This window comes from Poromitra crassiceps (assembly GCF_964638095.1).
Source record: "Poromitra crassiceps genome assembly, chromosome: 18".
In the NCBI taxonomy this organism is placed as follows: Eukaryota; Metazoa; Chordata; class Actinopteri; order Beryciformes; family Melamphaidae; genus Poromitra; species Poromitra crassiceps.
The window spans coordinates 14259282-14280976 of record NC_139636.1 but is presented as its reverse complement, the minus strand read 5'-3'; the positions used below and the strand labels follow the sequence as shown (position 1 = coordinate 14280976).

At 42.6% G+C, this 21695-nt stretch overlaps 2 protein-coding genes across 3 annotated transcripts; both read right to left on the bottom strand.

The window, feature by feature from the left end:
* Positions 1–1365: 1365 nt before the first annotated feature.
* On the bottom strand, positions 1366–15856 carry LOC310793368 (choline kinase alpha-like). 2 transcript variants are annotated; one of them, XM_083655177.1, is made up of 12 exons: positions 15497–15856; positions 14748–14770; positions 14429–14540; positions 14062–14175; positions 12360–12490; positions 11994–12098; positions 8637–8695; positions 6659–6746; positions 6317–6425; positions 3311–3417; positions 2960–3041; positions 1366–1669 (listed from the first exon to the last, which is right to left on the bottom strand). In XM_083655177.1, exons 3-12 carry the CDS (start codon positions 14513–14515, stop codon positions 1613–1615), a joined length of 939 nt encoding a protein of 312 aa, XP_083511303.1. In that variant the 5' UTR covers positions 14516–14540; positions 14748–14770; positions 15497–15856; the 3' UTR covers positions 1366–1612. The 2 variants fall into 2 exon arrangements, with proteins under 2 accessions (XP_083511303.1, XP_083511302.1); XM_083655176.1 differs by lacking the exon at positions 14748–14770.
* Positions 15857–16910: 1054 nt separating this feature from the next.
* Positions 16911–21639, bottom strand: LOC310792958 (kelch repeat and BTB domain-containing protein 13; the record flags this gene model as incomplete). Its single annotated transcript, XM_083654720.1, has 9 exons — positions 16911–17102; positions 17286–17443; positions 18897–19051; positions 19186–19331; positions 19569–19920; positions 20085–20269; positions 20386–20574; positions 20684–20814; positions 21540–21639. The coding sequence occupies 9 exons, from the start codon at positions 21637–21639 to the stop codon at positions 16911–16913; spliced, it is 1608 nt and encodes a 535-aa protein (XP_083510846.1).
* Positions 21640–21695: the final 56 nt, after the last annotated feature.

The following is a 21695-nucleotide window of genomic DNA, read 5'->3' as shown; positions in this document are numbered from 1 at the left end:
TCGCTATGCATTACTGTACATATAAAAACTAAAGGCCTAAATAATGATTTCTCAGCCCTTTACTCTGGCCTGTAACTGGCCAATGACATGGGTTTTACCCAGACGTTTTTGTAATAATTGGCACACACAGCACAGAACACATTGAAACAAAATGTCGATAATCTATCATTTTCATTGTACGTTTATATGTAGCTATGCAGCAATCATTTTCATTGTACGCTTATGTAGTTTACCGGCATGCAGCAAAAGGTGAGACATTGCAACCAGCAAAACTTCTACATATAAAAATACATGCAGAACTCTACGAGTTACAAATAAATAACAGTGCCATACTTTACCTTTGTCTAAGCAGGTTCAGTATTGATCCAGGCAGAGGGAGGCTGTGACTCTGGGTTCTGTTACTGCGGCTGTGGCATTCCTCTGGACTGGGGCTTGTGTGACTCCAGTGCCCTTGAAGTGCTTTTCCTCAGGTAGTGAGACCAGAGCTGTCCCCTCATATGCTTCCCCAACCCTCCCTCTCTCCCCTGACTCTCTCTCTCCCCCTCCTGCCTCCCCCCCTCTCTCATGGCATGTTTCTGTTTGTAACAAGACACCATGCAGACATACTGTAACGTCTATGCTTCTCTGGACATGCAATACTATATATATATATATATATATATATATATATATATATATATATATATATATATATATATATATATTATATATATGTTCTACTTTCAAATACACTCGAAATGTTCTACTGTGACAACGCCACCTTCTGTTTAATGAACAGGAGGAGGAGCTCAACCCAATGGCAACAATGAACCTTGGTTCCAATAATCACCAGATGAGGCATGAATCCAAAAATAATCTGTGTTTATTACAAAAATAATGTTGAGTATAGCCTATTTAAGAGCAGCCCATCGCCATTCTGTTTAGCCGACCACCTCGTCCCGTCGTACCGAATTTCACAAAATGGGGATAAGTGCTTTACACTGGATTCCCAGCAGATTGTTAATTTAAGTTACTTATTATTATGCTATATTCATAAGTGGATGAATGTCTCATTACTTGCCATTCCATTTTGTTACATTGCTTGTCAAAAGGAGGGCTGCATAGCATTGGACTTTCCGATAACACGTACATTGAAAAAGGTCAAAGAACTGAAACTAACAAAGAAACAACGTGTACTCAAAGAATGATAAGGATGGACAGTACAGTACATTCTGATAAGTCAAGTCAAGTCAAGTTTATTTATATAGCCCTAATTCACGCATGTCTCAGAGGGCTTCACAGAAAATATGTCTAGCTAATTCTAGCTGACACAACAGTAGCAAATTACAGAATAAAGATAACATTTTTGAACAATTGATAGAGAAATATAGAAAATATAGAAATGAAGGATAGAGCAGAGGAGAGAGCAGGAGAAGGGAGGAGAGCAGGGGGAATGTGAGAGAGTGATGGGGTGGGGAGGGAATGGGAAATGTTGGAGGGTATAGGAGGTGGGGAAGGAGCAAGAGGAGAGAGCAGGAGAGGGGAAGGGGGGGAGCAAGGGGGTGTGTGGGGGAGAAGAGAGCAGGGGGAGGGAGGAGGTGGGGAGAGAATGGGAAATGATAAGAGGTGGAAGTTAGGAGAAGAGCTTTTTTTGCTTGAAGTAGGCATCAAAACGACACTGGGCATAGTCCTGCAACACAAATACCATGTTTTACTGTCAAGAACTGAGTCATGGTGCACTGAAATGAAGCATTACGTAAATAAAGTACCAACTTTAACGTGTTTCTTGCAGAAATCTAGGGTAACGCTTTAGAATACAGACCGCAAATAAACATGTAGTTATAGTATAACTACGGGGTACAAGGAGTGTAGTTATAGTATAACTACGGGGTACAAGGAGTGAATTTAGACTTTAACTAGAGGGTAACAAGATCTGTACTTATAGTATAACTACGGGGTACAAGGAGTGTAGTTATAGTATAAGTACGGGGTACAAGGAGTGAATTTAGACATTAACTAGATGGTAACAAGATCTGTACTTATAGTATAACTACGGGGTACAAGGAGTGTAGTTATAGTATAACTACGGGGTACAAGGAGTGAATTTAAACTTTAACTAGAGGGTAACAAGATCTGTAGTTATAGTATAACTACGGGGTACAAGGAGTGTAGTTATAGTATAACTACGGGGTAGTTAAACTACCCCGTAGTTATACTATAACTACACTCCTTGTACCCTGTAGTTATACTATAACTACACTCCTTGTACCCCATAGTTATACTATAACTACACTCCTTGTACCCCGTAGTTATACTATAACTACACTCCTTGTACCCCGCAGTTATACTATAACTACAGTTTGGCACCCTGTAGTTATACTATAAGTACAGATCTTGTTCCCCTGTAGTTAGTCTAAATTCACTCCTTGTACCCCGTAGTTACACTATAAGTACAGTGTGGTACCCCGTAATTAGCCTATAAGTACATAATTGGTCCCCTGCTTTAGAATACAGCCCGCGACCCCGTAGTTACCCTGTAAGTACAGTGTGGTACCCCGTAGTTATACTATAACTACAGATCTTGTTACCCTCTAGTTAAAGTCTAAATTCACTCCTTGTACCCCGTCGTTATACTATAACTACACTCCTTGTACCCTGTAGTTATAGCCTACTATAAGTACAGATCTTGTTACCCTCTAGTTAAAGTCTAAATTCACTCCTTGTACCCCGTAGTTATACTATAACTACACTCCTTGTACCCCGTAGTTAGACCACAACTACAGATCTTGTTACCCTCTAGTTAATGTTTAAATTCACTCCTTGTACCCCGTAGTTATACTATAACTACACTCCTTGTACCCCGTAGTTATACTATACATGCTTATTTGCGGGCTGTATTCTAAAGCGTTACCAAATCTAGTCTCTGCAGTTGAGACTTGCATCAAATTGTGACAAAAAGCTCCACAAAGTTTCCCCTTACCATGTATCCAAACTCGACCTTCGCTATCTTGGCTTTAATGATGGCTACGAGACCCCACAGGAAGTGCGACGCTAATGCATACCTACAAAGCAAGCAAAAAATGCCTAGATCAAAACAAAACTATGTTTCCTAACCTGACGCTGCCAGATGGATGATTTTGTTTTCACAAAATGCGTGAGATCTCATGAGATCTCACGTGAAATCCAGCTGTCTTGCAAGGTTAGCTTCCTACCAGCACGAGACAGAGGATTCTAACTTCTCAACATGTACAATTATTGCACAATGTATTCTAACTGAATGTTCTGAATGAAACCATGGTGGTGAATATTTATGTATACCACTATGCCCTACCTGTTAGCCTCAAGGATCATGTCCTCCTCGATCTGTGTCTGGTCCTCGTGAACGGCATTCTCAGAGTGTCTTCTCTCTTCAGCCAAATAACTACGGATAAAGTGAAGCTGCAATACAGAGCAACAAGATTTCACCAACAACAAACATGTGTTTTTAACATACAGTATGTAGTAAAGCTAGTGGAATTTTACTGAATCTGTGTTGACGTTTTTCATGGTATCTTGGGTTTGGCAAGAGACTGGTATCTTAAAAAATGGGAATGGGGGCAGTTACTGGCGTGAGATGTTTGATCTTTGATAAAGAAACATAAGGATTCCTGTTCTTCTCTCAGCTGTCCTTTGAGCCCTGCGTCACATTGTCTAAACTGGAATAAAAGGGATTCATTTGGTGTAACTGGATGGCTTTATATGGAAATGTAATGGTGTAGCCTCATATGGTGCATAAAACATTGTATTTAGCAATGTATCAAGTTGTTAATTCGCCATCTGAAGGTCATCACCAGGTAATTTCTTGATGTGTGATTGTATGGTATATGATGGGGTGATTCGGTGCTGATTGGGCCATGCTTTTTTTTTGTTAAAACCTGTGCACACCTGTGTGTCACTTACGGGACACTAAATATTTAAATACTTGATTATTTTCAACTTCATTTCATTGAGACTGGAGGGAACGCTGGCGCACACTGGCTACGGCTCCTCTTTGACACTGACTTGGATTTTACTGCTTGTGATTCACGTGACCTTTCTGCTTTTTGTGTTTTCTGCATGCTTTGATATGATCTCACCCTGAGGTGGAAGAGGTTCTATCTAACTGGAGGACTTTGGATTATGCAATGTGAAGCTCTGCCTACCTGCTCTACTGGGATCCCTATTCTCCAGACAGCAGCGGTCTCCTCCAGCTCGCCACACGCCCTGTCCTGCATTCTCTATCAGCACGGAGATCTCCCAGAGCCAGGCTCTTATTGAAGGTCTCTGGTGACGTGTTTTTTTGGTTCGATTCCAGCTCTCCTGATGTTTTTTGTAAATGACGTGATTTTTAAACTGCTGACTAACTGCTTTCAACGGTACACCAGCTGAAACTAGCATTGGCCAGCCTGTGGCTGTTGTCAAATGATGTGGGTTTTTTTGTCTTTTGTTTTATCAACTACGTTAATGATGATCTCATACACCACACACAGCTACTAGCCTGGGTAAAACCCAGCCTCCATGTGACCTCCATGTGCTATCAGTCACTTACGTTACAGGCATAGTCTGTGACGTCACGTTGAAGGCTGGGTTCACCCAGGCTACTACAGCTACAGCTTTTACGCAGGTTCATAATTACACCCGGCAAGGCTTTTTAATCTGCTGCCAAAGGTTTGGGATTTGAAGAAACAGCCCTCGTTATGTCAATAGAGGCTCGCACTGCGGTTTCAATGTGGAGTGCAGAAGCAAAACAAACGTGGGCGTCATCGTTAGAAACATCGCGAGACTCACAAATAAATCCCTCCTCATGCATGACCAGTAAGGCTCCCTGAACTTTACAACATTGCCTGCAGCATAAGATGAACAACAACAAAGTGGATTTTTTTTAACACAACTGAGAGCTCATCTTTATAAACTTGCACAGTGCACTAGGGACAGGCATGTACAAGTGAAAGCAGCATAAGCTTTGCACTATGCCATTTAAAGCAGCTACGAGCAAGATTTTCGATTGTTATTAAACAGTCTAAATTTAATATCAATGCCTCACATCTTACCTCAGATAGTAGACGAGACCAACGCTGAGTAGTCTCGCTTGAACGCTGAGTGAATCGGCCAGTGTTGTCTTGATGATTAGTCTGTCAGCGGGCCGGCAGATCAGGAAGTGAAATGAAACCGTTTGCGTTTGAGAGATGTTCACAAGAGTAGAAAACCCTTTGATGTAGAGAGGAAATCCATCCTTCTTGTTTTGGGTCTGTTGCTAGGCAGAGCGAAACGGTTTACGGCAGCTGTAAACAGTTGCTAGGCAGAGCGAAACGGTTTAGGGCCGTAGCAGCAGACCCAAAACAGCTGTCCTTGCTACTTTCTGCTCTCGCGAACATCTCTCGTTATATTGTAACAGTTTGTTTGAAAGTAATTTTGTAATTTTGTGGTTATGGCCGAAGTGGCTGCCGCAAACCGTTTCATTTCACTTCCTGATCTGCCGGCCCGCTGACAGACTAATCATCAAGACAACACTGGCCGATTCACTCAGCGTTCAAGCTGAGTCTACTATCTGAGGTCTACTATCGTCTACTATCTGAGGTAAGATGTGAGGCATCGATATTAAATTGAGACTGTTTAATAACAATCTAAAGTCTTGCTCGTAGCTGCTTTAACATTATATTGAAAGCTGAACTCAAACGTGTAAGAACAACTTTTGTCCAGCAGATGGCAATGTGTGGGAAGAACATTTTTACAACACATTCCCTCAATAGTCTCAAATCTAAACCATCCTCTTTTTTACAGTCTAACAGCAGGATAGATGCCTGTTGCATGACTCCAGCAGAAGGCTATTGCGATCAGCGCCTTTTACTGCAACTATGTGGAGGAGAAACCTCTGCAGCATCTTTGTCTTTGTAATGCATCTTATGCCTTGGATGCATTCTTGCAGGCATTGGCCTTCTTCAGCTCACCAATGCTTAACGTGGCTACCCCTTTAATACTACTAGAAACTGAGCGCTCATTTCTAGCGCCCCTCACTGGCTCACCTGCTGAATAGCAGGATGCGTAGTTTTCTATTTAACCTTTTATTTTGATCTCTACTGCTATTTGAATTCTTTTTTTTATTTTACACATTTTTGCCATTTATAGTATTTTACAATTTCATTTTTATTTTGAGTCTTTGATCCCCCATAAACATGGACTGAACTCTGTGACCGTCAACTGTGAACTAACCATGAACTAACAATTCAATTAACCTGAAGGAGTAAAGGATTGTGGGTCAGAAGCAGGTAGACACAGTAGTATTAGGGTTAGGGTTAGGCTATAAGGCGTTGAGGCTGACCTGCTGCTCTCTGCTGGGGTAGTTCTCTGGTGTGGCCTTGTAGAAGGGCCACTGGTCGTACATGTAATCATACATCCACTCACAGAAGTGGTTCCCCAAATCAAAGCCCCTAAAGGACAGAACATGCAACAGCTTTCAACAAACATCACAATCTAGACTGGAGCCAGAAAAACACATTTGAGAAACGTGGGCTGCATTTCAAACCATTATGTCTTGAAAAAAGCCAGTGGCATTGTTTTGATTTCTGACTCATGTGGTTGTTTTGTTGTATGATTCATTTGGTTTGCTAAAAACTAAACCAACCTCACATCATATATCTATGACTAAGAGGCCATACTTTACCTGTAGTTGTAGCGGCTGAATTCACAGTCTATGAGCATGAGTCTCTCTGTCGAGGTGTGGTCGCGGTCTTCCAGCATCAGAATGTTGCCTGCAATGCAAAGACAAGTGAGAATCTCCACTGTTTAGGCACACCCTATAGATTATGTGGGCAACTCATACCTCAAACTGAAACCACTGTCCAAATTAATGACGCTCCGATTGATCGGCACCCTTTGCAGTTTGGCAAAAAATACTTTTGTATTTTGCACAATTCTTTCACCTTCAAATTACCTTATATCAAGCCATTTAACTCCCCATCTGGTCTTATTAGTCTCTCCCCAGACTCAAATATTATTTTGAATCGCTGCACTCTGCATACTACATAAATGAGTCTGTGCCACTTCACAGCCACAGCTGCTATTTGAGGGCGGGTCTAGGGGGTTTGAAATTGAATGAGTGACAGGTCATAGCGCCAATGAGAGTGGTTCAAAAAATGGGCCGCACCTCCAGCAGTACTACACAGGGCTTAAAATTCGGTGTGGGATTGCGGGAATCCTGCACATTTTCCAGAATTCCCGCATATTTTCAATTTATAAAGGGGGAGTAATCCCGCAATGGTTTGCGCAGACCAATCTATGTTTGTGCGGAACGGTGCTTAACCGTTATTCAAATTGCTACTTCAGGCCGACAGATCTCATAGTTCGTGAAAATCTTGATATTGATTTAGGGACAACATGGCTGCATAGCTAGCTCTTCTTGTTGTTAAGCATGCTGCCACACTATACTGACTCTGTCAACCATACACAATGTTAGTGACTTTGAAACTTGTTAGCATATTGTTAGCTTTCTGGCTCTGAGCCAACGGGTTCTATGATGAGCTGAGCAGACTAGATTACCTTAGATTACCTCCCGTAACGTTGCCAACTCATATCCCAGCTTCGTCCTATTTACTGGAGCAACAATTCAGAGTTTTTGTACCTACAAACTACCCAAAAAAAAGAAAGGGGTGAAAAAACTAAAAAGAAAAAAATAGCATCCCTAGTCCTCATATGTTTTTTGTTTTTTTAATACAGTGTAAGACAGTGATACTCAACTTGTGGCCTGGGGGCCAGATGCGGCCCGCGATAGGGTGCAGAGTGGCCCCACAACGTGAAATAAAGTGTGACTATGCTCCAGCTAAATTGTCAAATAGCACTGTCCAGGTACAAATATGTACTTAACTTAACTTAACCTAACTTAAATTAACTAACCATCCTATGAGTGTGTGCAATGTGCACAGAATAGTCAGACTAAACTCCGGCAATCTGCTACATAAAAAATTACATTATTAAAGGAACACTCCGCCCATTTTCAACCAGCTTTGTATCATTAGAACATCAGTAGTATATCAGAAAACTGTAAACTGTTTTGAAGTCTGTCATTTAATTTGACAGTTATTGAGTGTTAAAGTGTGGACCAGTGACATCACTGGTCCACACTAACTCAAATTAATAACTCATTAACTCAAATCAACTCTCAATAACTGTGAAACTATTCATCATTCATCTAGTTTAAATTCAATAAATTAATAGTCAATAAATTAAACGACAGACATCAAAACCGTTTACAGTTTTCTGATATACTACTGATGTTCTAATGATACAAAGTTGGTTGAAAATGGGCGGAGTGTTCCTTTAAGGTTTGTTTATTAACTGGCTCCTATCATTTTGCAAAAGTGGCCCTCGGGCAAAGCAAGTTGAGTCTCCCTGCTGTAAGACATTCCCAACAATATGAAACTTGAATCTGTGACTGTCACCTCATCTAGTGTACATTAGTGGCTCGTTTTCACCCATACTATGTTGCATAATATAGGACCTGTTTGTAAAAATAGCTACAACCCAAGCGTCCCCTGACTGGTGCAACACGCTGCGCTTCTGAGAAAAGTGACAGTGAAGCCAGAGGGTGGATCAATCGGAGGCACGAGGAGGACGGGAGCAATGGCAGGATGGGAGATACTTACCTTCCTGGAGGTCGTTGTGACAAAACACGACTGGGGATGGAGTCGCTGCCAGCAACACACTGGGGTAAAGACAGGAACCAGAGGAACAGAGGAGATCATACAATGAGAGAGAGAGAGAGTCAGCATAAAAGAATTTGGGGTATTCAACAGCTCCCACTGTTCTACTCTACTGAGACAGAAACAGGATGCATTACATAACACACATTCCATTCATATTCTGGGAAGCATTATTAGTGGACATACATGTATGGAGAAATGCATGAGATAAAAATACATGAAATACATGAGATTTATTGGCCTGCAATTTTGTTTTTGTGTGTGTGTGATTTTGTCTTTCTGTATTGTTTGTCTTCTGACTATTAATGTGACCACTACGCTGCATACTTACACTATCAAATTCCTTGTAATAATCTGATTACCTACTGTGGCAATAAAAGTGATTCTGATACTGTAAGTCAAACTAGAGACAAGAGTTGTAAATTAGCAATACCTATTACCTATAGACTCTCTGCGCAGTACATCAGTTTCATCATCTGTATTTGAACTATGCTAAATTGCATTGTCCCCATCAAATCAAATTCAATTCAATTCAAGCATCAAACTGTATTAGCTCATGTACCTATCCGATATTTTAGCCAGGTTGTTTGTATAGCTACTATGAAGGTATGAAATCCATTTTCTACTGTACTGCCCATTCTATGACGACCTAAGAAAAACACTCTTTGACAAAGTACCGTCACATGTAGGTCTGTCCCTGGATAGCGATATAGTTAAAATGGTATTTAATAACCATACATTTGCAATATCTAATTATATCCATGAAGCCTGGAACAGAAGGAAACATGTAACTTATGCATAGTGGCACTGTAGATAGATCCTCCCAACATGGTTTCAATTTGTTTTCATTCTTAGCACGTTGTTTGTATTGTAAATTGCATCATCTTGTCTAGCGGATAACATCCAAGTCTCAGTCTTGTCTTTATTCTCTCCTTGTTCTTCTTTTCTCTCTCTCTTTTTCTTTTTCTCTTTCTTGCCCTCCTCCACTCTATCTTGAATAGTTAGGCTACAAAACTGTTTGTGTAGGTCTGATTGGTGTGATTGGAGTCATATATGTTGTATTTATACTGTTTATTATTTTGTGTCAGTGTGTTGGCACTAGGAAAAAGTGTTTTCTTTCAAATGTGTCTGAATAATCCCATAAGGGATGGGCTACGTGCAGCCAGACACGAAAATAAAATAATCATTCATTGGGTATGAGAAACACTAAGCAGCATACCATCCAGAGCAGCTGGGCAACCAGTGAGATTGCGCAATATGCTGCTCATGTTTATCACTCAGCTCCAGCATTGTTCACTTCAACCGTGGCAAATGCAAAGTTCAACCTCCAGCATCAACACCTTGCTGAGACCAGGCCGGCTTTCAAGTTACAGCTATACTGATTCAAATGTACAGGGCTGAGTGAAATCTGGAGGAGATCATTAACCAATCATATTGCCACCTTTTGAGCAGGCAAACTCGACTTGACAGTAAAATAATATTTGTCAATTAGTGTTTCTTATGTGTGTCTTTCTTCCACTGTTATACTAGATGTGGCCATAGTTTAATGCGATGTGGGAATAATTAGGTTGTGTGGAATTGTAATTTATATCATGGAAACGGAGTACTGAGTCAAATGATATCATACTCAAGTCACATGAAATCACTGACCTGCTCAAAGATATGTTTGCTATTTTGAGGTGCAAACTACGCCATCAAGATTTGGTCTCGGGGAGGAATTCACATCCGTTGATTTAAAGATCAACCAAAAAATAAATGTTCCTCTCTATAGGCTTGGTAGTATTTTGCTTAAATCATGGATGTTTATTAGGGCTGTGAATCTTCACTGGCCTCACGATTCGATTCGATTACGATTAATCTGTCAATGATTCAATTCGATTCCACGATGCATCACGATGCATCTCGATACAGCTCAAAGTATTGCAGCTCCAAGTATCAAATCCTCAATTTTCTGTATTATTACTGCACATGGCTACTTTTTCATCAATTAATACAAGCAGTCAGATAAATATCAAGTCCCTTTTTTTAAAGATAAACGATTCAACGATTCATCTGTCAACGATTCGATACGTTTCAATTCACATGTCCGCATCGCGATGCATCGATTATACAATTAATTTTGACACCCCTAATGTGACTGATTGTGGAAAAAAGTAGCACCTTGTACAGTAGATATAGAGTGTATCTGCGCGAGTCATAGACACGTGCTGTCAGATCCGATTACTTTGAGCGCCTCAGATGACCGCAGCAGCAGAGAGCCTAGGAATATGCACACAGTGGCCATTACATTATACGTCTGCCTCCGTGCCAAACTGGTACACATCAAGATAACAATGTTGTCAATGTCAACACAGATAATAAAGAATAAATAAACTAAGAGGTTGCAACAGCAGATTGGAGAGGCTGTAATCAATTATTACAGTATATTTATATTTTTTAAGTATATTTGAGCAAATATTACAAGTTAGCAGCTTCTTCACCATTCAAATACTGATTTCTGCAGATTAGTAAATCTTCCCAGTGAATTTAAATTGAGTGGGAATATGTTCAGAGAAGTTTTGCCTCAAGTCAGGACAGCACTGAGACAAAGGTCAGCCATTACAATAGAAAGAAAAATACAGTAGACCTACGGTACTCTCTAAACTTTATTTCTTTATGCATAACCCATTTTAAACTATATTATAACCTTATTCATGCTATATAGAATATTTTCATATTAATCTACATTACCATAACCTGCTACTATTAGCATGACCTTGTTCCACCCTATTGCTATTATATATATCAGTCACTATATATGACTGCTATATCAGACTATAGCAGTCATATCATATCTGTCATGTATTGTGTTGATGAGATAGTGTGCTGGTCCTACTATTTGAAACGTTTACTGAAAATCACGTTTAAAAAACCCCATTTACGTTTCAAAAGACATAAAAGTGGCCCACGTGTGTGAAGAATATCTTGCTGAACACAAATGACCACGCCCATAAACTTTTGTTGACCACAGACCTTATTTGATCCATTTAATTCTAAAACCCCATCGCCTTTTCCCGCTTAGAACCAACATGGCGGCAATTTCTGGTTAAGCCTACAAAAATGCGTCATCTCTGCGGTACTCCATAGCCACTGTCAGTGTCTGGGTGGGCAGTAGAGCGATGGGAGAGGCGGGGCTAGGGGCGTTTCTTACCATCTTTCTTCAGACTTACCTGCACCTTAAAAGCTTCTGAACCCAGGCTAGCCATCCAGTTCCTGTAAATACACAGTATTTGCCCCTCCCAAGCCACACCCACAACTCACTGGAGGCTCTCCAGCTCTGCAGGCAGGTCATACTCAATCAGCTTGTTGTACTTCTTCACATGAGCTTCCCGCACAAACTTCAGCTTCATCACTTGATCCATGTATCTGAGGGGAAACAATAGACGAGACAGTACAACCACTTGCCAAAATAAAAGCGGACACTTCCTGTAGCGGTAATGGTCAGATGTTGATCTTGAACAAGGCCGGAGGGCCGAAACGTCATACAATTAAATGGAGCCAGAGTGTGCAGCGCTTTTTTAACTTAATGGTCAGATGTGTAACTCTCTACTGAGTCTGAGACATTCTAACAGTCTGTGAGAGAGAGAGAGAGATAAAGAGAAAGATAACAGACCAAAGTGTTCTCACCTGTCAATGGTCCCAAACAGATGAGGCTCATTGTTAAAGGGCATCACCATTTTATGGAAACGCACCATCTTGGTGGCAATCTCAGCTGAGATGGACGGGTCTGACAGTTGATCCGTACGCATACGGTTATTCTGTCAAAATAGGTGGAGAGACAGAAATCACTCATTTCCACAAAACGCAGCCTTTATTCACCTTATTCTTTGCCCATACAAGGACGCTTCTGCATGACGTCATTTCGTAATCGTCTTTCCGGTTTTAGACACGGAAGTAGATGACGCCTACCATAGTCATTTTTAGACTTGCCAAAAAGCTGTTTTCAAGCTAAAAATTACCCCAAACTGTTTTAAAGTTTTTATATTTTTCGGGTGAGAACGTAACATATATGTGACCAGTTTATCAGAATAAGCCTATTTGGAAATCTTTAACGAGCAGCGAGGACCGGGAGCGCTGGCTGTGCTGACAGCGGTCGGACTAGCTATCTGTCAAACCCTGCTGTAGGCTACTGGCAGTGAGAAAACACCGTCGACGTGCTTTTGTAACTAACGTTAAATGCCGACCGGGTACAGCCATCGGCTCCTCGCAGCAGTAACGCTATGAACATGTCACTGAAGTTGGCCGCAGTGTAGCTTCTGAATGTTGCCAAACTTCATTCATATGACGTTTTGTTTTGAAATTGGCCGCCAACTAGCGGAACCGGAAGAACAAATACAATTGCGAGTAACGCGGAAGAGAGAAAAAGTGGGCGTGGTGAATAAGGTGAATACTGTGGCTTAGATCAACAGCTATTGCTTCCAAATTAACTTTGAAAACGCTACACAGACAATTCAAAGCTATTGTTTAATATTGTAAAATGGCGTTTCTTAAAGCTGTGTGCACACCGAGATATTTATTTATGTTATATGTTATTATATGTTATATGTTTAATATTGTAAAATGGCGTTTCCTAAAGCTGTGTGCACACGAGATATTTATTTTTCTCCCCATCGCTGTGTTTAAATCGCTCCACAAACCGGGAGCGCCCTCAGGCCGAGGTGTTCATACTCAGAGCTCGGAGAGAGGGAGAGACTATTTGTGTCGGCCCGCTGATAGATGTGGGCGGGGTGCAGCGAGCTTTGAGAGAGATCTTCACTGTCAAGAAACAAGCAGCACACAGCTCTAACGTTAGACAGGATGAAAACGCAAACAACACAACTGTGTTTTCCCCCGATGGAAGAATTAATAAATACTCCGGGGTTACGGCAGCCAATCAGCGTTGAGCGGCGAGCGAATGTTGCCAGCGAAATTTCGCTCGAGTTGGGATATTTCATCTAGGGCGACGAGCGAATTTTCGCCCTATCGCTCTGTCGCTGTCGCTCGGATGCCCAGCGATTTTTCTCCCGGGCGAATATACACTCAATCGCTCGTTTGCATTGACTTTGATTTTCTGAATACAGAAAATGTTTCCATTTGAAAGTAAGCGTGAATAGTTTCAGACCAGGCACCACCTGTGCCATCATAGAAAGCTTAGGGTTCACATGACAGATGAGGCGTGTCTAATGAAATTCAAGGACACAGATATCATGTTTCAACACACAGATAAGACACAACCCTAACCCTAACCCATGTTAACATAGCTTGTCTGAACAAGGCAGTGGTATGGTATGAGGCGAGAGAGAGAAAGCATGAGAGTGTGTGTGTCAGTGTGTGTCAGTGTGTGTCATACTGGAAGGTACTGTTCCAAGCGTCCCTCTGGAAAGATGCCGTACAGCCTCGGGCCTAGAGTTCGTTCTGCCAGGATTGCAAACATCACACTCTCCAACACCAGAGAGTCCACTCCCTGTGTGACAGAGACAGACACACGCACGCACGCACGTACACACACACACACACACACACACACACACACACACACACACACAGCCTGTTGATGTTTTTCATTTCTTCTACAAACCGATGAGAAGAGCAATGATGCTGCTCATTTATTTTATGATGGCGTTAGTCTGCATCTCATAATCACTTTCTCCCCATCTATAAATACACGCAGACACAGGACTTCTCTCATAACCAGTGAAGGATTGTATGGATTGTACCATCTGTAGGAATGCGCCATAGATTCGGAGCAGCACCATGCGAGGTTCCTCCCCCATGGAGGGCACATGGTCAGGCAGACGACACATGTACAGTAGATTACTCAATCCACCACTGCAAACAGCAAAAAAAAAAAAACCTGTGTTATCACATCTGAGCAAAGGTGGCCTGATCAGATCCAGCCATAAGACATGTCTGTCCCAACTGGCATGCGAGGAGTATATGAGTAAATATATGAATGACTGTATATTGGAGAATGAGGTTAATTGGGTGCCTGTGTCTAAATAGAACCTGAATAAGTTAGGTTGATGCGATACTTACATTTGTTATGCGGTTCTGTATGACTGCATATGGAAATAAAGGTTACATGATGAAACATATACACACATGTGCGCGCGAACACACACACACAGACACACACATGCCAGAATGATTCTAGGTCGAGTTTACGTCAGTATGTATTGTTTTATCCACTCTGAAAAAAATTGCAATTACAGAAAGGCTTGGCAGTCATTAAATCCTTAACACTTTACAATACTGTAACACAAAAATAGTCTAGTAAACTCAGTCAATGATTAGTTCATGAATAGTTAATAGGAAGTTCCTTAATGGTAGTTACTTAAGAACTGGCCATTAGTTACTATGTTAATGAACCAGTAAGTAATGATTTACTTCCTTTACCATTAAGGAACTACCTATTAACTATTAATGAACTAATCATGAACGAATGGTTCGTTCCTGACTCGTTCCTCAGTAACTACCCAATTTTTGTGTTACAGTATTGTAAAGTGTTACCGAGATGACATAAGTATACCGGTAGCGCGCACACACACAATATCAAGTGGTACTATCAAGTACCAGAAGATATTTTTGACAATATTATTGAAAAACTAACGTGATAATGGTTATAAATGACATGATATGATAAAGAAACTCAGTCCTAAATGAATCTCTATGAGATTATAAACGTTAGGTAAGTTCTGGTGATTTCTCTCAACTACTACTACTACTAGTATGGCATTGTTGCAGTTGCTAATTCAATAGTGTTAGCTAACGTTACAGTTCATTACCTGACGATGCTGATCTGGAAATCAGACTCTGATAGGTTCTTCCATGACCCAGAGAGGAAGTCGTGGCACCAGGTAAACGCCCTGCCCTTGGTGTCCTGGTCGACCTCCTTGGTTCGCCCATCCCGGTAGGACTCTGCCTCCGAGTCGTCACCGCCTTTGGGTCCCATCTGCGGACTCGGGGTTCTCAAGGTGCTCTGCCTCTCGTTAACGCAAACAAGCATGCCTGCTGTCTGTTTCCTTTCCAGCGGTGGACCTGTGTGACCTTTCTGTTTTAACAGCATACCTATATGCCAGGTATGCTGTTACCCTCAGGCTCTTTCTATGTTTGTCTCAGGACTTCACTGTAGTAAGAGCCCTCTCATGGACCATGCTTTTTTCGTTAGACAATCTGTGTTGGGCATTAAACTCACCTTATTTCTGCATTTGAAGTCACAGGTAGGGTCGGGTGGGGCAAACTAATTATATCAGAAGCCTAGTTGCGGGGAAACGTGAGCGGTTGTTATTTTTTTAAATACAAAGTTTGACGAGAATCACCGAGTTGCCTGGAAAAAGAGTCCAGACGCATGCGCACTGGCATCTTTTTGTCTTCTACATACATTCTGCAATGCATTTTAGACAGACCACCACCGTTCACTTTTTCCCACAACTAGGCTTCCGATATAATTAGTTTGCCCCACCCGACCCTACCTGTGACTTCAAAGTGCAGAAATAAGGTGAGTTTAATGCCCAACACAGATTGTCTAATGAAAAAAGCATGGTCCATGAGAGGGCTCTTACAACTGTAGTGTTGACACACAATTTAGAAGAGCCTGAGGGTAAGGTATGCTGTTGGAAACCGGCTTGTCTGTTTGGCCCAAGCCGCCCACGCAAATACCACTCACATTTTCCCACTCTCTGCCTGTGGATAAAGCTATCAGCAGGTTCTAGTGTGATTCCTTTACCATAATTAGAATGTAATTAAATGTGAGCTAATGTGCTACTATAGTAAGTGTAGATAAGGGAAATGAAATGTTGAATGAAACTGCTGAGGGATTCTGGCTTAGGTTGTACAATCACAACTTCCAGATCCAATAATCCACTATACAAATCCATTTTGCTCCAGTTTTTACAAGCAGTACAAATTTACACAAAAAGTAAACTCAGTCAATTCATTTGACAGTGAAATAACAATCATCTGAGAAATCAAAACGTAAACAAACCTAGTGGCTAATGAGGCAACTGTGGGTCAATGGAGAACATCATAGGAGATTGGCCCTCACGTTTCAGTAAACTTCTGTACATTTAGATCATGTTAACCTGCCTATGGAAAGAGACTATGTACTATTACATTCAAATGGATATATTCGTGTCCCAAAGCAGCCACAAAATGCCAATCCATCACAAAATATGCATAGCAAAGAAACTAAGCCGTATATTAAAAGTGAACATGAAACACGGCCTCGTAGCGGGTGGGGATGGGAAGAGGAGGAAGGACACTCCGGGAGAGAGTTTGGAGATCCAGCCTGACAACGCTGTTGTGCTGTATACTTGGCATGAGGACCTGGTCACCTGTCAACTGGTCAACTGTCCCCTGCCCTGCAATAGCCACCTTCTGCATCCCATGCACCTGGAGGGAGAGAAAAGGAGAACATAGGTTAAAATTTAGTTTTAAAATTATTAGTAAAAAAAAAAAAAAAAACATGAATACGGTATATTGTAGAGGGATTTTTTTAATGCTTCAAATACACACAAGTAAACTATTTCTAAATTTAAGAGATTTCATGTCATTTTAATCTCATCCTGTCCTTACCTCTCCCCATTTCTGTGTCCGCACGCAGAATGACGTCACCACATTCTCTGAGTTGTTCCCTCCAATCACAAACAGCTTATCAGTGGCACCCAGGAAGTAAAGGGTGGGGAGGTCTGCATCAGCTCTGGTCAGGGTGGGAAGCAGTTCGGACCATGAGTCTAGAGGAGAGAGAGAGAGAATACAGTGTCGCTGATAGGAGGATTGCCAATCCATCAATTGAAGCACACTAGCAGAATAGCCGTCCCTGTGTGACTGGCCATTTAGTCACGCCTCGCTCACAGAGTCGGCATGCAGCCTCTGCTCTCTCTCCGCAGAGGGTTTTCACTTCCCTGGCTGTCCACTTCCCTGGCTGATTCCAACTCTGCCCAGCTGTGCTCCTCCACTCAGGTGTCTTCCATCAGTAGCTAACGAATGGAGTAGGGATGGGCTTTTTAAGTCATAAGACTGATTCAGCTTAGCCTACTTGCCACTGATGCACACTGAAGAAGGGCACTGGCCCGAAATGTCTGTGCAAAGGCAATACAAATTTAAAACGTTATTGGAGTGCTGTCCTGGATCAATTCCTTTCTGTGACATTTTAAGTCATTTCAATATTCGAGTACTCTCATTAACTAATGAACGAGTACTCGTTTATTAACGTAATGAACAAGGGTGCCCTTTAAACTTCCTGAAAGATTAAGCATGTTCACACGTAAAATGTCATAGCTGTGACCGAACACAATTCCTGCTCAATCACACACGCACGCAAGCAGACACACGCGCACATGCGCACGCACATGCGCACGCACACACACACACACACACACACACACACACACACACACACACACACACACACACACACACACACACACACACACACACACACACACTTTGCATTATTGTTATAGGTTTCTGCTGTTGAACTGGCTGTAAATGTATCTGGATAAGCATGTTAGTTAGGTAAAGACCTAACTGTAAATTTTAAATGCATGGACTGAGTCTAGTGAGATGACAACTCAAGCGATTAAACAGCAAGTGAGCAAGCGATTAAAGAGCATTCTGGGAAATGAAACCATGTTCCTGTGTTCAAAACATTGACATAAATAATATGGACGTATCTATCCCATTACATTTCATTTTCCTGGCAGTGTTCAAACGGTGGGTGTCACCATCTTGATTTTTTGTCAGCAGAAGGGGAGGGAATGGGTTGAGTCCTTGTCCTTCCGCAACTCACGTGAGATGGGAGTTTCCCAGAGCCGCAGCTCCGCCTGCTATTGGTCCGTGATCGGCAAGCTGCGTGATCACTGGACAGGCGATCTGTCAATCACCCCCCTTTTCTATCATCTATTTTACTCCAAACGGCCGAGTTATATAAAAATGTACCCTACAGTTGTGATGAAAAGGTGAAATGAGCTATATAGACCAAAACTGTGTTTCGCCCCTAACTGGAAAGATGTTTAATCATGTTACAAAGTCGGGCATTCTAACATGGGGGCAATGCCTACTGCCCCCGACGCCTAGTGGCCATTCGAGGAACTACAGGTTTTCAATTCACTTCCGTATCCTCAGAGGGAAGGGGGTGGGCTTGCCCACTGGTTCAAACGTAGTTTGGGTGCCATTCCGCCTCACCTTGCCTGGTGTTGTACTGCAGCAGCAGTTTCTCCCCAGTCCTCTGGATGTTCCCCAGCACATAGACACAGTGCCCCAGGCTGGTGGCTAGCGGCACATCATGGGACAAGGTCATGGTGAACTGGAAGTCAGTGAGCGGCAGTGAGGAGACAAACCTGAGACATAGATTATATTCAGTCACTGATACACATACAAGTAAATGTATACACTAACGGCACTAGTACAAAACTTCTTAAGATCATCCCCCAAAACCGACTAGCAGTATTGCATGGGCAGACAGGAGACGAACCTCCATGCGTCCTCCCATGGATCATAGCGTTCTACAGCTGTATAGAGGGCTGTGCTGCAGTCAGGTGTCACCAGGGAGTCCAAGTACCAGCCTCCCACAGCATAAATACAGCCTTCACAAGCCACTGCACTGAAGTGCCTCCTGTGCTGTGGGCACAACACATTGTGACAGCTTGCATTACTGCTGGTTAATGTTTTACCTGACTGGGCAAAGCAAGAGAATGTTCAAGTTGGGTCAGACGAGAGCCACTATCAGACAGACAGACAGCCTATCAGCTACAATCAGATAAAGTAATTTATCTCCGGTTTAAACCTGTTTTGGTATATGATCGCAAAATGTGCGTTCGCCACAAGCTAGGAGAGCGTTCAACTTATCCATCTTACCTTGATGAGAGGAGTTGTTGCAGCCCACGTGCGAGTAAAAGGATTATACCTAAAGGAAGCCATTTTGAACTCCCAGCCTCTCTTCGTGCGCTGTCTATAACCTCCCAGGATGTACAGGTAGTTATACAGGACCGCTGTGGTGAAACACCACTTATCAGCCCTGAAGGGAAGCTCTGCGACTGCGTGCCAATCTCCACTGCCTTCTGACGGCTCCAGGGTGAAGAGATGCCGGGCAAGTTCTGTTTCTGGATCACTCCAAGACGTCAGGTTCTCTTTCCTCAGGCTGCAGAGACGCCGGTCACCCTGTGTCCTCAGGTGGACAAGTTCCTCCTTCTCCTCACTGTCCAGACATCTGAGGCACGAACCAGTCTCATGACAACAAGCATGTGTAAACATCAAACAAGCAAAGCACAGCCCAAAATCCTGATTGTAGTCAGATTTACATCAGCTTGAGCTACACAGCCATGGTGTCGAAACATTCAAATTATTATCTGTGGTGCATCAACCCATACACACCTGGTGAGGTGAGGCAGCTCCAGCAGATTTCTACTCAGGTAGGTGAAGACCGTCGCCTTCAGCTCAGCACAGCAGATGTCCCGGGCCAAACTCAGGTAGGACAGACAGTTGTCTGGGCTGAGTTCATCTGCCAGGGCGGACAAGCACTTTGAGAGGAAGGCCTCAGCCAGAAGGTAGCTGCTGACCTCCATAGTCAGAGAGAGAGAGAGAGAGTGAGGGGATGAACCAAGGAACATGAAAGTTAGACACCACTGTAAGATGCTGTAAAAAGCCAGGGAGGTTTGAATATCTGCCTGCCTACCTGGATGTGGGTGCCCAGCTCCTCCTGCGGCACCTTAAATTGATGATGGAAGGAGAACTCAAGGAGGTTGTGGAAGATGGAGGAGGACACATGGTGGAGGTGGATGAGGCTCTCTGAGGTTTCTCTCATTTTGGACTGGGCCAAGGCTCGGAAGTACTCGCTGCACTCTGAAAGCCTCCCGAGGTCCACCTTAAAAATGCATTGATTAATTAAACCGCTGTTAATTAAATTATAGCCTCTGATTAGTTTCAAATGAAGCTATGTAATGAGTAGAATCATTTTTTTTTTTTTTACATACATGGAAAGCATGTGTGCTGGTTTGGACTGTAACCGTAGTTGCACTTCCATCTCCAAGGTGATATGTGCGGAGCGCCTCGTTGGTTTCCCACTCCTCTGACTCTGCTTGGCATGATCCTCCTCCTCTGATACCTGGTGATGCCACCCAAGTATTGGCTGCTGGAAACGCTCCTCGAAGTCTCATAAGACAGTATCTCACCAATAAGCTAATCCACTGGAACAGCAGAATTATACACTGTCTGAGAGGATTCATCTCGCTGACTTGTCTTTTGTTATCCGCCACCTAACATGTCTCATTGAGAATCACTTAGATTGTGGATCATTTACACTTGGAATCAGATCATGTGAGCATGTTTAGCTCATGATGCCAGTTTAAATGAATCTATGCGATCTGAGCCAGAGGTTATATTATTGACTGTGAATACTTTAAAGTTCTCAACTCAAAATATCCTAAATCCCTTGCACAACTTCTGTTTCAAGTGAAGTGTACATTCAATATTAACACAGTAAAGTGTCTATATAAGCAACCAATAGCAATATAAACAACCCCCCTAAAGATTTCCAAACGGCCACTGTGACAGAACAGCAGAGCACTGAGCAGTCACTGCAGTCCACTGGCTGGTCTCCCTGGCAGAGGCCAGCTCACAGTCACGTGCCGTCTGACAGGTCAAATAAACAGCCAGGAAAGCAGCTGTGTCCAGTGCATGCCAGGAGAAGAGGTCTACAACACAGCCAAATAAGATGGTGCAAAATGCAGCGTAACGCCCTCCACCTCCAACGGAAGAATTCCAGAAGCAGAATTCCAGTTAGTTGCGACGCCTTTCTCCTGTCGAGCCCTAACTGACTGCATGGTTCACATCGATGTCTGAACAGCGCGGTGGTGCTGGACCGGTCTATTCCTGGTTCCTGGAGGTGGGGCGACACGTGGCCTTCTTGGCTCATGGCTCTGGATGTCATCATAGTCTACTCGAGTTACTTTCCAGATACATGAGACATGTATGTATGTATACATG